This window comes from Phasianus colchicus, chromosome 2, assembly GCF_987193195.1.
Source record: "Phasianus colchicus chromosome 2, bPhaCol1.hap1.1, whole genome shotgun sequence".
Taxonomy (NCBI): domain Eukaryota; kingdom Metazoa; phylum Chordata; class Aves; order Galliformes; family Phasianidae; genus Phasianus; species Phasianus colchicus.
The window spans coordinates 77734377-77748767 of NC_143437.1; the positions used below are offsets into that span (position 1 = coordinate 77734377).

At 42.4% G+C, this 14391-nt stretch overlaps 1 protein-coding gene across 11 annotated transcripts in view; it reads left to right on the top strand.

Moving 5' to 3' along the window:
- The window catches only part of UBE3D (ubiquitin protein ligase E3D), an 84219-nt gene that overhangs the window by 45754 nt on the left and 24074 nt on the right, over positions 1-14391 (top strand). For 4 of the 11 annotated variants that reach the window (XR_016464455.1, XR_016464454.1, XR_016464456.1 and 1 more), the window contains exon 9: positions 790-928. Coding sequence is in view for 5 of the 11 variants with exons in the window: in XM_031611210.2 (XP_031467070.2) it covers positions 790-928 (139 nt within the window). In the remaining 6 variants the exon portion in view is untranslated. Of the gene's footprint in view, positions 1-789; positions 929-5356; positions 6550-14391 lie in introns of those variants that run through there. The other 7 variants (XR_016464453.1, XR_016464452.1, XM_090136088.1 and 4 more) reach the window with 5 other exon arrangements.

The following is a 14391-nucleotide window of genomic DNA, read 5'->3' on the forward strand; positions in this document are numbered from 1 at the left end:
CCTAACAAATACTATTTGTAGTAGCTTAAAACAGGCTTTTGTAGACTTGTCTGGCAAAAGTGAAAGTGTATGAAGTAATTTATGAGGACTGTTGCTATGCAGAAGGTTTTGGCCTCTGTGCTTTGATTTGGTCTTAGCCATTTATGAAGACCTTGAGTGATGCAGTGCCATCCAGACTGCCAGAGGGTGCCTAGCCCAAGCACCCTTTTCATTTCTCTATGTGGCTTAGAATTCCTGTGTCAAAGTGACCTGCTTGCTCTAGCTTTGGGTTGAGAAAGACACAGTATGTTTGTCTGTTATGGTTAGTAAGCATCAACCCACGACAGTTGTTGACTGTTGGTAGAATTCCAGTGAGAGCATCCTAACATCAGTTTTAGAAATCGTCTGGCCTTTGGTGATTTCAGAAGTGAAAAGACTGATTTGAATAGAAGCAGAAAATGGAGGCATTATGCTCTAGTTAGGATGCTCTATGTGTAAAAACATATGCTTGGAAATGGTAGTTGAGAATTGGTTCAGAAATATTCAAACTTGGATTAAGAAATATGAGAGCATTCTTCTAATGTGTGCTAAGTTTTCTTTTCACACTGTGCACCTCTTTGTAAAATTGATGGTAAGCATAAAGTTCTTTAAATGCACCCCAGATTTCTGTTAAAACCGTTACCTTCATCTATAGGAGTGATAAGTGAGGATGATCTTTCATCACAACTCTGTGCCATATTTTAGTATGTGTTTAATTTTTTTTTTTTAATTTATGAATTATTTCATTTTACTTTATTTTTAACTTTTTAGCCTTGCTGATGCTTGGGAAAATGATTTTGGAGTTCATCCTTTAAAGTTTCCATCAGAAACATGTCTGGAATTACTTCTGATGCTCAGTTTGAGTACTGCTTCTCTACCCCCTTCACTTCAGCGCATGAACTCTTTTCAGGTAAGGAGCAACTGCTGTTTCAGTGTAATGGTGTTATTTCTAAGAAGAAGATAGATCCATGGGGCCTATAAATGCTTTTGGACTAAAGGTTTGTCTTCTGGAGTTTAGTAACTTTTCATTATGTTGTATATAGCAGTAGAGAATTACTTTTCGTTCTCAGTTTTTCATTTTTTTATTACATATAGACTAAGGCAAGCAGTACCATTGTTTTATTAAACACTGAGTCATTGTTTAAATTAAATGTTTAAAGAAATAACATAAAACTTGCAAGCTTAATCTGGAATGGCTAGAATTATTCAGCTCTCTTGAAATGCACCATTATATAAAATTATCTTCAAAAATAAATAAAGTCCTCAGCTAAAAATAAAGATTGACAGTGGTGAAAACCAGTCTGAGCAATGGGGCTAAATATGCAAGCCAGCGTATAAAATTATCTGTGAAACATTCAGAATTTCATCCTGTTTCCTGTTACTGCTGAAGTTCTCACCAGTAGCAAAAATCTTCCTCAAAAATACATTGTTTCAAGCATGTTAAATTATAGTTTGTATGGTCTTAGTATATTTCTGAACATGCACAAGTCTTACAACAGATGGAGGTATCTAAATTCATCTTTATGCAACCTATGAACTCAGCTTGTATGTGTGTGTGTGTGATATTGTCTCATGTACGTGTATATCCTGTATTAAAATAATACTTGTATTTGAACAGAAAATCATTGTTGCGTTGCTTGTTACCCATATGTGGCAGTCTTGTTCAAGAGGAGACTGGCTTCTAGGCTACTGAGTACTGGATTCTGGTGCTAAGGGCGCTTGCAAAGAAATGACCCAGGGATATGCCTGAGCTTTCTGCTTTCCTAAATGTTCCCACTCTTAGACACATGCTATTGAGCTAAATAGATCACTAGTTTCCACTCAGGCATGTTCTGACACAGTATTTTAAAATGAATCTGACAGGCAGCTGTCTGTGTTGTGATTTGAAAGTTACAGCTTAACTCCTGAGATCCCATTAGTAAGCTAATAATACATTGCTAAATGTTCCAGCTGCTTATAACTGAGTAGGCAAAAATTATCTTATCCATACCCATGTGTTGTTTGAGATTGTATTTACTCCATCTCTTGATAGTATTTCAGTGTTGCAGTTTTGACAAGCCAAAATCTTTAGTGGTATACATATGCAGTAGGTGTTGTTTAGGTTGTAAAACCCACATGAAGTAAATGTGTTTAGTTGCTAATCATTTCTGTAATAAACTCTGTTCTGCTTTGTGCTCCAGAAATGCTTTCCAGGACAAGCTTAACAGACTCCATATCTGTGCTGAGACATAAATTACATTTTATTTTCAAACACTGTGCTACTGCTTAGTAACATAATATTTGAAATCCCTTTTCTTTCCATTTTGATCTTGTGAAGACTTTTCACTGTGATTTACATCACTGGAGCAGCCTGGAAGAAAGAAGCAGCAGCAGGCTGTTCACAGTTCCCTGATTTTAAACGGGTAGGGCAGTCACTGCAGCCAGCTTCTAGGCTGCCTGTTTCTGCTAGAATGGGCTGTTGATTCTAGGTCCTAGAATGCCTTTGTCTCGTCTCTCATTTTGCTTGTTTGGTGACAGTAATGTTTTCTGGTAGACTGTAGAAAGTCAAATCTTAGAAAGCTTGAGCCCAGAAACTCTTGAAGGACCAAAATGGTAGACAAGTTCTTGTTTGTCAGTGGCTGCCCCTCAGTTTTCTAAGAGAACTTTAATTTGCCATCCTGACTTACAGCTTCGCAAACTTGAGGTCCTACTTGAGTGCCTACAACCAGATTGGCTGAGGTACCTCATATTTATCCTATTTATTTATCATATTTATTTAGCAGTGCAGAAGGCACTAAGAAGGAGTGAGGAACTGGCTACTTGAAATGATTCAAAATTTTCTTAGCTTGCTTTTGATTTGAATCCTTTACGTTATATTGAAAACTGTGTGAACTTGCTCAGTTCTTGATCTCAATCTCACCCTCCTGAGGTAACATCTCTTGGCTTTAGGAGTCATTGGACTTGATTTTATGTATTATACAGAATCCTCGCAGACACTTGTAGCTAGCACCCACTTGAGTTATCATGTGCTTCATCACTGAACTGCTCAGTTGCTGCTTCTCAGTGTAGTCTGGGAAGACATGTTGGTGCTTTAGAGTTTACAACAAAAAGCAGTTAACACAGGAGAATGCTTTAAAGTGACATGTAATCTCTGCTGTGTTTTGCTAACCTTATCTTTCTCTGAATTCAAACACAGGGAGCAGAAAATGTCTTGGATATTGAATTCTTGTGATGATACATGGGGCTGCTCAGCACGTTCTCTCTCACTGGTATTATTGTGGGAAATCAGGCATTTAGCTTCCCACGTCAGGGCTGCATTCATAAGGCTGTAGACTGCAGCAAGAGTTCTCAGAGTTAAATAGATCACAGTTTTATTTTTATTGTTAGAGTTGCATGAAGTTGAAAGAAGATTTTACTTTAAAGATGGTAAAGCATTTTACAATTTTTGTTTGAAATAGTTGTTATTCTTCACTGCTGCTCCCAGTGTTACCATGAATTATCAGCACACTGTCTGCTTCAGTTAAGAGAAGTAAAGCCAATGTTGAAAAAAGAAAAAAAGAGAAGTATTCATTCTGTGGTTGCACTAAGTATTCTTAGAGGTGTCTGTGGAGGAAAAGTTCATTTGCAATTGTTTTGCTTCCAAAAAAAAGAGTAAAAAAAAAAAGTTCCTCTAGTGCCTCTTGAGTTCTGTCATTTGAAATAATTTGGTGCAGAAAACATTCTAAAATATTCAGTGGTAGTGATATCGTATCTGAGCAACTTTTTATTTTATAAAAATTAATGAAAAACATGTCCACTGTAGTTTAATGGCTCTACTAAGCAGGAATAAAAAACTCATGGAAGGCAAAATACAAAATCACTACTGTCTGAAGTATGCATACAGTCTGAACTAAAGCATGCCTTGATGTTCGGTGTTTTCTAAGTGTTGAGACTTATACATAAGTCAGGATGTTTCAGGAACAGAGAATAATTGCAGATGCACCTGTGTTTTCTGACAGTCCTTTTTGAAACTAACTGCCACTTCAATTTAGGAAAATACTCTCAGCTCCTTGTTTTGTTGCCTTTCGAGTATTTGGAGCTGCAGATGTCACAGATTCTTTTGAGTTGGACTTCACTCCTCTGGGGTACTGTCAAACACTAGCAAAGAAGGAATAGGGAGATACTCTGGCTCTGGGAAGTAGTGATATAAAAGATGACAATATCAAGACAGAAGGAAATTCACCTGTCTCAGAAACCAGGAATAAATGCATTTGTGCATTGAAATATTTTCTTTTCAAACATTTTTTAAATTAAGCTCTTACTCATGTCCCACAAGATGACTTACAGATTTGGAGATGTACACTCTGTAAAATTTTGCACACAATGGCTAGAATCCCAGATCCCTTAGGATTTCTGCAGACAAGTGTTTCTTCATTTTTCTGACTCTCAGTGACTGCTTACATCTCTGAAATTTGAGTGAACACTGACAGTTATATAGAAAAAACACTGCAAAATGAAATGGAGTCATTTTTGTTTCCCTTTGCAAAATGTAAACTCTAGCGAGTAAACCAAGCTTAGTGTCAGCTCCTACTTCCCCTAGTTTAATGTGCTTTTTAAAATATATGCAGATTTGGATAAAAGTGCTTGCTGGTGTCTTTTTTTCAATTTGGACCAATTTTGCTTGGTTGCCAGGATGACATAGGATGGCTTAATTTTGTTTTGAATGCTTGTATAGTTTCTTTAGAAACAATTTTCTATACAAAGGACTGGAAAAAAAACCAAACACCAGCTTTCTCCTCAGTGTTTGGATTTCATTTAGCATTACATCTGCAAGTAAGTGTTTTATTCTGATAATTACTTGGAAATTTATTAAAGATCAATTTTAAACAATTTTTCTGTAAATAGGAAACAAGCACCCGAACCTTAAAGTACTTGAAAAGCAGATGTTCTCTTTCTAAATATACATACAAACATTTAATTGATTTGAAAATGAAAGAAGTTATAATGTCTGTATATTATGTTTTGATTGCTTGCGTTTACTAAATGTCATAATAAATCTGTTTGAAGACTGCAGAGTAATTAGAAAAAGTGATGGTGATTTTGAGGGAATGCTGACAGAAGCAAGCAATAGTAAAAGAATTAGTATTTTAAAGCCAAATTTAACTACTACTTTACAGAATGATAGAAATGTCTAGATTCAGTCAGATTCAGTCAAGAGATTGTCTTGTTTTTTTCATCTGCTCATTAATTGTTTTAAGGTGAATGCTAGCCAGGCTGTTCTGTGTTCACCATAAGCTACCTTTTTACAAGTATCTCTAAAGAGGTCTGTGGTATTTCTTGAATACTGAATCTTTTTTTTTTTTTTTTTTTTTTTGACAAGCTCTCTCAGGACCTTGAGTTGATTTTTGTTTTTGCTTGAATTGTAATTATGTACCAGCTTGAAGTCTACATTGAACCATAACCAAAAATTCTTCATAAACTTCATCAAGTCAGTGTCTCTTACCTGAGAAGTGTTCAACGCAGATGTTCTCCATACGCAGGAGCATGTTGAGCAGTTTCTTGTATTTCCCCTGTATGTCCCTGATGTGACTGATCCATACCTGCAGGACAGGCAGTCATTTCTGCGCTTTGGCTTTATGAATTCTGGTGCTGCTACGAAGATGCTGGTGTGAAGGTATTATTCCATTTACCTAAAGTCTGGTATGGCTACACTGCCTCTAATGGGAGTTACCTACTTCTTTGGTTTCAGGCTAATGGAAATTCAATCACATCTAAACCAAAACTAAAACACCGAGCTTACTGGTGGAAGTACAGAATTTTGTGGTCGTTTCAGTGCTCGGTGATTGAGAGTCGGGACTAAACTGAGATTTAAAATTTGTCATCTGTTTCTTGCAGTTGAGTTCAGCAGTACCGAAAAAAACGGAGAGGATGAATCTGGGCATATTGTACACAGAAGAATTGAGTTTAATTACAAAAACATGAGCCTCCAGTGAGAAGCAGTGTATGTGTAGTATACAGACAACTGCCTTTTCTAGAGATACAGTTTCTTCTTGCTTGAAAGGGGTGATCTGCCTGAGAAATCAACTCATTTTCATTCATTTGTAGCAGTCTAGACTCCAACAACAAAAACCGGTGTGGATTCAAGGGTTTCAAGTCAAATGCTCTTGATTCTATACTGAGAAAACAGACCTAGGGGATGCAATATAATATCAGCATTTGATAATACATTGTATTGCCATTTTCTTAGTCTGTACAAATATGTTATTAGTTGTTTAGACAGGAATGCAAAATTGATTACAGGAATCCTTTTAGATAGCTTGATACAGCCCAAGTTGTCAACTGCTTGAAAGGGAAAAAGATGAAACTAATTTGGATTGAAAAGGCCTGATTGATATCACTGTAGTAGGCGTGGCGAGGAGACGGTGTGTGACGGGGTCAGGTTCCCTATGCTCAGGGCTTGCCAGGTGCTGTCCCATAATAGGACAGCGTGTATGCAAGGGGTGTAGACAAAGCGGGACGAGAATATTTAAGTGCCTGCTACATTTTAATAAACGCCATTTTGCTTCACCTATACTTGGGGTCTGTGTGAGCATTTGGCCCCGACCTGGTTAGGGGTCGGTTTCGCTGGCAAAGCAGCATCTTATGGGGTGGAAAACGAATGATGCAGAGAGAGTGGCAACAAGTGGTGACCCCGACGTGATCTGCCCTGTGAGTAGTAGCTGCCCGGCGTGCCCGTAAGGCGGTGGAACCTGTGAGGTGGCGGCAGGTCGCCTACGGAAGACACACTGCGGTGGAACCTGTGAGGTGGCGGCAGGTCGCGTGTGTAACTAAAATTAAGGTATTTTTACATTTCTGTAAAAGTTATTGCGGTAAGACCGTTCCTTCTAAGAAGGAGATCGCGACCGTGTTATCGCGGCTAGAAAAGGAGGGTGAGCTGGACTCCCCTCAACAGGTGCTCGATTCAAATAAGTGGGACTCACTTACTTCGGCGCTGTGCCAGCGCGCCATGTCCGACCAAAAAGCCTCAGAGCTTAAAACGTGGGGCTTGATACTTGAGGCTCTCAAAGCGGCAAAGGCAGAAGGAGGGTTCGGGGAGGATCGGAGCGTGACGGGGGCTGCCGGGAGCGGGTCTTTGCTTTCTCATAGATCCGACGAGGCCAAGATGGCGGCGACGGCAGAGAGCGGAGGCAGAGAGACGGAGAAGAAGGAGTCGCCGAGTCAGTCATGTGAGCCGACAGCTCCGCCCCCGCTTTACCCTGCCCCGTCTTTATGCCCTTCTTTGGACAAAACGTCTCAGCCAGGACCGCCCCTTGAAGAACGCGATAGGGCGGTGGGCGGAGCGGGGCGGGGGAGCCCGCGGCCGGGGGGGGGCCTGGTTACTGACTGGGCTAAAGTTAAAGAGAAAGCGAAAGAAAAGGGCCTAGCGAATCCAGCTGCGTTTATAGTTAACCCTACAAACACGGGCGCTTTCTCTATCGCATCGGGTTATTGCGGAATCCGATTGGCCCTCTACATGGCCTACAGGGGCGGCACAGATGATAGCGGGAGTGGGAGGAACAACGCCCACCCGGAGGTCCGCCCAGATGGTTGAGATTATCGTAATCAGCAGGGATGGTTCCCTGGAAAGGCCTGTTCTGCTTACCCCGTTAGTGGCGCAGGTGCCGGGAACCCTCTTGGGGAGGAACTTTCTGCGGAGTGTGGCAGCAGGCATAACAATTTATAGTGGGGGCCACGATCTGCCAATTGTCGGCGCAGTATGCGATCCCACTGCGCTGGAGACAGGAAGTGTGACCTGTCTGGGTGGATCAGTGGTCCTTACCGACAGAATAGCTTGTAGCGCTTCACGCATTAGTATAGCAAGAGCTTCGCTTAGGTCATATAGAACCCTCTCTTAGTCAATAGAACACTCCTGTATTTGTGATAAAGAAGCGGTCAGGATCCTATCGCTTGCTGCACGACTTGCGCGCAGTTAACGCTCAGTTAGTGCCTTTTGGTGTAGTTCAGCAGGGTGCGCCCGTACTATCCGCCGTGCCTGCAGGCTGGGGGGTTGTTGTTATCGATTTGAAGGATTGCTTTTTCTCCATACCCCTGGCTGAGCAAGACAGGGAGGCTTTTGCCTTTACGGTTCCTGTCCGTAATAACCAAGGCCCGGCTCGTCGGTATCACTGGCGAGTGCTCCCACAAGGGATGGCGTGCTCTCCCACGATCTGTCAGATAGTGATTGACAGAGTTCTGAGTCCGGTCCGACAGTCCCCTAGGCAGTTCCTCCTGCTGCACTATATGGATGATCTGCTGCTATCATCCCCGACCCCATCGGGGCTCCAGTCATTAGAAGCCCAAGTGGTGACGCTCCTGACATCAGCCGGCTTCACTATTTCTGCTGAAAAGATCCAGAGAGGATCGGGGGTCCAGTTTTTAGGATATCGGCTGGGAGACAAAACTGTCCACCCAGTCGGGGTTGACATCAAACCCCGGATACGCACGCTATGGGATGTGCAGAAGCTAGTAGGAGCCCTACAATGGATTCGAGGGGCACTGGGGATCCCTCCTCGCCTCATGCAGCCATTTTATGAGCAGCTTAAGGGCTCGGATCCGAACGAGGCGCGTTCCATCACGCCCGAAATGGCAGAGGCATGGAAGGAAATAACAGAATCCTGTTGTCAATCGGCTCTGTCTCGATATGATCCTGGAAAGGAGCTGGAAGTGGCTGCCTGTAAATGCGAGAGTGGGGCGGCTGCTGTTATAGGCCATGACTTGGGAGCCAAACCGCAACCATTGTGGTGGCATTTTTCTGTTCAGCCCACGCGTGCGTACTCCTCCTGGCTGGAAATATTGGCTAGGCTTCTTTGTAAGTGCCGTCATACAGCTGTCAGAACCTTTGGACAAGAACCTTCTATTATCTATCTCCCTACATCATTTCGTGATTCTTTACCGCTCCCAGAGCCCATCTTGCTTGCTTTGGAAGGGACGTCAGCTTCCCTCACATTTGCGGACTCGCCCCCTATTTTCGAACTGGCGAGACCATTGCAGCTGTCGTTACGGTGCAGGGTGCAAGACTCGCCCGTGGAAGGGCCTACCCTGTTTACCGATGCATCATCATCAACGGGGCAAGGGGCAGTAGTGTGGGAAACAAATGGTCGCTGGGATTCCATAATCTTCACAGATCCGGGCGCCAGCGTTCAGATGCTCGAGGTCAGGGCTGTTGCGATGGCGATTGTTTATTGGCCCTCCCTTCCCTGTAACATAGTCACAGATTCTGCTTTTGCAGCTAAGCTCGCTTTGAAAATGGGCCAAGAAGGCATCCCTAGTACGGAAGCAGCGCTTATCTTAGAAGATGCTTTGTGCACCCGAGTAGAGCCTATAGCAATTTTACATGTAAGAAGTCATTCGGATGTACCAGGATTCTTTTCAGAGGGCAACGCAGCCGCAGATGCGGCTGCAGGGTCCCGTGTCCTGACGATCCGGAAGGCCAGAGACCTCCACTCCACGCTTCACATAGGCGCCCGGGCACTCGCTCGAGCCTGTGGTATTTCCATTACAGCTGCAAGGGATGTGGTGCAGGCCTGCCCTCACTGTAATTCAGCTCCTGCTATTGGGGCGGGGGTCAACCCCCGCGGCTTAGGGCTGCTGCAAATATGGCAGACGGACTTTACGTGGGAGCCGCGAATGTCACCTCGGTCGTGGTTGGCAGTTACTGTTGACACAGCCTCCACGATGATCGTGGCTACCCAACACGGAAAAGCTAATTCTACCTCGGCCCAGGCCCACTGGGCTGTAGCTATTGCGGTCCTTGGCTTGCCAGTGCAGATTAAAACGGACAACGGCTCATGTTTTACATCACGGTCTACCAAGAATTGGTTAGAGGCCTGGGGAATTCAGCATACTACGGGTATTCCGGGAAACTCACAAGGACAGGCCATTGTTGAAAAGGCCAACCGCCTCCTCAAAGAAAAGATCTATGTTCTTGGGGAGGGGGAGGGATATAACGACAGAATCCCAATAGCAAGACAAGGAGAGATACTGGCCAAAGCTCAGTTTGCCTTAAATCACTATGAAAGAGGGGATGCCAGCAGGGCACCAGTAGAAAAGCACTGGCGACCCAGAATTCTAGAGGAAGGCCCTCTAGTCAAAATAAGAACGGAGGCAGGAATATGGGAGCCAGGATGGAGGATTCTAGTATGGGGTAGAGGGTATGCTGCTGTAAAACATGTCAATACGGGAAGTGTCATGTGGATCCCGGCGAGAAAGGTCAAACCAGATCTGATGAAAGAGAACAGTAACGAGGGACTCTGAGTTTTGCAGGTATGGCTCCTGTGAACGCCGAAGAAGGAGACAGCCCAGGAACCCCAAAAGAAGGCCGGGAGAAGCGTGGAGGAAACTCAACCGTTGCTGCCAACGAGAAAACGCGTTTCTAACAGGCAAATGCTATGTTTAGTGTGTGTGGTGGTTATTGCTTTATCACAGGGAGCGAGGGAATTCACCTTTTGTCACTGTCAGGGAATTTATGGGTTACTTAGGTAAATAAGACGAGCCAAAACGACTTTTGCTTTAGCTTGCAATCGGCAACCTCACTCTTTTGCACTTGCCTAATGGGCATCCCTCAATACACGTTAGAAGCCTTTGCGAGGTACACTACAAACCATTCCAGCTGCCGTAACAACACCGATCTAGCTAGCCAAACGGCATGTTTGATAAAATCTCTGAACGACCCTGGGGTTGCTGCAGCACAGAGCTTGGCTCAGATAGAACGCCTAGCATGTTGGTCAGTTAAGCAGGCGAATTTAACAACATTAGTATTGAATGCGATGCTAGAGGACACAAACAGCATTCGGCATGCGGTGCTGCAAAACAAAGCAGCCATCTACTTCTTGCTCCTGGCACAGGGGCATGAATGTGAAGACCTAGAAGGAATGTGTTGCTTCAATCTTAGCGACCACAGCGTATCCATCCATAAAGCGCTGAAAGCCCTGCGAGACCATACGGAGAGGATCCAGGTGGACGACGACCCCATCGGAGACTGGTTCAAGAAGACGTTTGGCAACTTCGGGAGTTGGATTGCGAAGATCGTTAAGGGCATAGTATTAGCACTCTTAGAATAGCGGCAATACACACAATTACTGCCGTGTGTGATTATGTGCTTTCAGAATTGCTTGCTAAGGATTATGTAGTAGCTTATGGACCAATGCATAGAGTATAGAGTATCACAGGTATCGGGAACAATTGTAGCGTTTGCGTTCGCGCTGTTACGGGATATTACTGAGCATAGGGAGGGGGAGATGTAGTAGGCGTGGCGAGGAGACGGTGTGTGACGGGGTCAGGTTCCCTATACTCAGGGCTTGCCAGGTGCTGTCCCATAATAGGACAGCGTGTATGCAAGGGGTGTAGACAAAGCGGGACGAGAATATTTAAGTGCCTGCTACATTTTAATAAACGCCATTTTGCTTCACCTATACTTGGGGTCTGTGTGAGCATTTGGCCCCGACCTGGTTAGGGGTCGGTTTCGCTGGCAAAGCAGCATCTTATGGGGTGGAAAACGAATGATGCAGAGAGAGTGGCAACATATCACTCATTTAATTTCCTTGCTTCTGTTGTGGAAGATCTGATTTTTCCCAGATCATTTTGGCATCTGTAAGTGTAGCCATTCTCTGATGTCCTAATTATCTGTAATCTGTAACATGCTACTAGACACAGAGTGAGAGTTTATGTTCTTTATGAACATGCAACACTCCCAAGGAGTGTTTATCATGAATGTATTATGAAAAGAGACCAGAAAAATATCCACGTTTATGCACCTACGTATGTATGTAAAGAGCCTTCATACAGGATGTCTCATGCATTTTAGCACACCCATTTCTGTTTCTTAACTGAGAATGTCATCTTTCTGACTCAAAAGCAAGCTCATAATTCATGGCCCTGCATAAGGCCGAATGTTGCTGTGAGTGTTTGGTGTGGTTTATAGGCAATCTTTTTCTTTTGGGTTGCTTCCCTCCAAAACCTCAATTTACCTGAGTTAGTCTTAGCTGTGTCCAATTCATTTTTAGTTGATTGACTTAAGTTCCAGTATCCTAGCCAACAAGGTGCAGAAATACTATTATCAGCTGCATAGAGCCAGGCAGTCAGCTGTTACTTTGGGAATCATACTGAGTCACTGGACAATAGTGATTCTATAATGGAAATTTTTCCTTAAGGTTTCACATTGTTATGCTTTGAATGGATATTGTCATGGAAAACTATGACACACACAGTTCATTTTCTTATGAGTCTAGATGGAAGCTTCGAAGCTACTTAAGAAGTTTGAGAAAATCTGAAAAGAGAGAGGTGTATTTATAAGGATGCTTCTCAGTAGACTTACCAGTGCTTTAAAAACAGATGGAATCAAAGGTATTGAGATTGCAGCTATAGCCTATAATAGGTATATTATCACAAATAACAAGATTTTGAGGGATTCTGAAAGAGGATGTCACTGAATCCTAGTATTATTTTAGCAGGCAGGGCATCTTGCCAAGGCACTCAGAGCAAACGTGTTATGTGTTAAGGAGTTGGAAATGGTAATGATGTCTTCAAGGAGACAAATGGACAAATATACAGACATCTGCAAAGCCAGAGCGTAATAACTGAATCAGTGACTTGGCTGTGATAAAGTACATGGTGGATGGAAGGGAATTGTTAAGCTCTTTTTTTTATTATTTTTTATTGTCAGTTAAAAATGAGTCTGGAATGGATCTTTTGGTGAAGTCAGTAATGCTTCCAGTGAGAAACATACAGTTTGCCTTCTCAGAAATAGAAGCCCATCATTCTGTTGCAGTGTCAGTAAAGAGAGCATTGGGCTCTGAATCTGTGCTTAAATCATGGGTCTTTGATCTGTGGTTGATGGTGACAGATGGTAGAGCTTTAAAGCTCTTGCTTGTTAGGGAGAAAAACTTTACGTTTAGAGTTTAGGAAAGCTAGAATGGGAAGAAACATAGGTGTGGGAGATATATGTATCGAATTGCTGTCTGTCCAGAGACAGGGGAGAAACATAAAGGAAAATGGAAGAGATAAGCAGTTCCCATTGACATAAACCAGCAAAATTCTGACAGACTACAAAAAGAGTAGGATTATTTCCATCTTCTTTAAAGTTTCTTGCTGGTTTGACCAGTAAGAAAACCAGTTCTGCAAACATTTGTTTGTACTATGGCTCCACTACTTTTGAATTAAAGAAAAACGTTCTATGTATGAATAGCTTTTCGTAGTGCTCGTAAAATAAGATTTGGAATACTCTACAGGAAGAAGAAAGAGAAGGGCAAAAGGAGATGTAGGTATCAACACAGCCTACTGAAATCAGTTAGTCTTTGACAGCAAGCTGTTGTTGCCAGGTTTCACCTCAAGGCAATCATTTTAGAGTACGTAGGAAAACTTGCAGAAATCCGAAGAGGCAATAGCCAAGTGAGATCACGGGGAGTGTTGGGTGGGCAGAATGTGATTGGTGGTTGGACTTGTGCCAGGCATTCTGCTTAATGTTTCTTTATCTGTCTTCCAGCAGCTTGACAAGTGAAATAGGAAATGATTCTGCCTTATGGAAAATAAATATAAAAATATTTTCCACATCGTTAACATAAATTATAAAAACAATCTGTAGAGAAGGAGACTATTTTAACATGGCAGTTGCCAGTCTTCATTATTTTTATGAGCTTTGGCATTATGAATTGATTAAGCAGGTTAGGAAACTGTATTCTTTCTGCTGCTTTTAGTGAGCTTCAATTTATCAGGAAAATAGAAGAGAAATGAATATTAAGCACATTGGCTACATAGAAAAGAGTCTTTTCTGCAAACTTGTACAAATGAAAATGTTGTTTTAATCTTACTGACTTGCTTGGCTGCTCAGTTCTCTTGCAGTTTTTTCCAGGATGCCTGGCATTCCGAAATACGAGCTTCAAAAATGCTGGGCATTGTACAGTTCAGATATTCTCACTTTCTGTAATTACTACCACTAAATCCACTTTTTTTATCAATAACTAATTGCCTGTGTAATTCCGTTTTAGACAAAATTTCTCCTGCTCTTGGCATTCTGGTCTTTGGCACATTTTTTTGTTCCTATTTAGATGTCCTACTGTAGCAAAAAAGCTGTCACTGTGTAATGCAGTATGATTAGCTAACAAATTTCTGTTTTAACTCACCAGAACGCCTGTTGCTTATTCTTAGTGATGTTTTCTTACAAAGTTTATTCTGTTCGTCATCTGCCACACTTTAAGAAGTCATTAATTTCTAGAACTACTTTATTTTCCTCTTTTTTGACCACTTAGGCTTTCTACAGTGGTATTTCCATGTCACTAAGTCATTTGATTACAGACTGTTTCTGTAGCACTTATGGGGAGACAACCCTGTAATTCACTATGGGTTTTTTTACTGGTTAGAAACTTAACTTTTAGTTCTTAA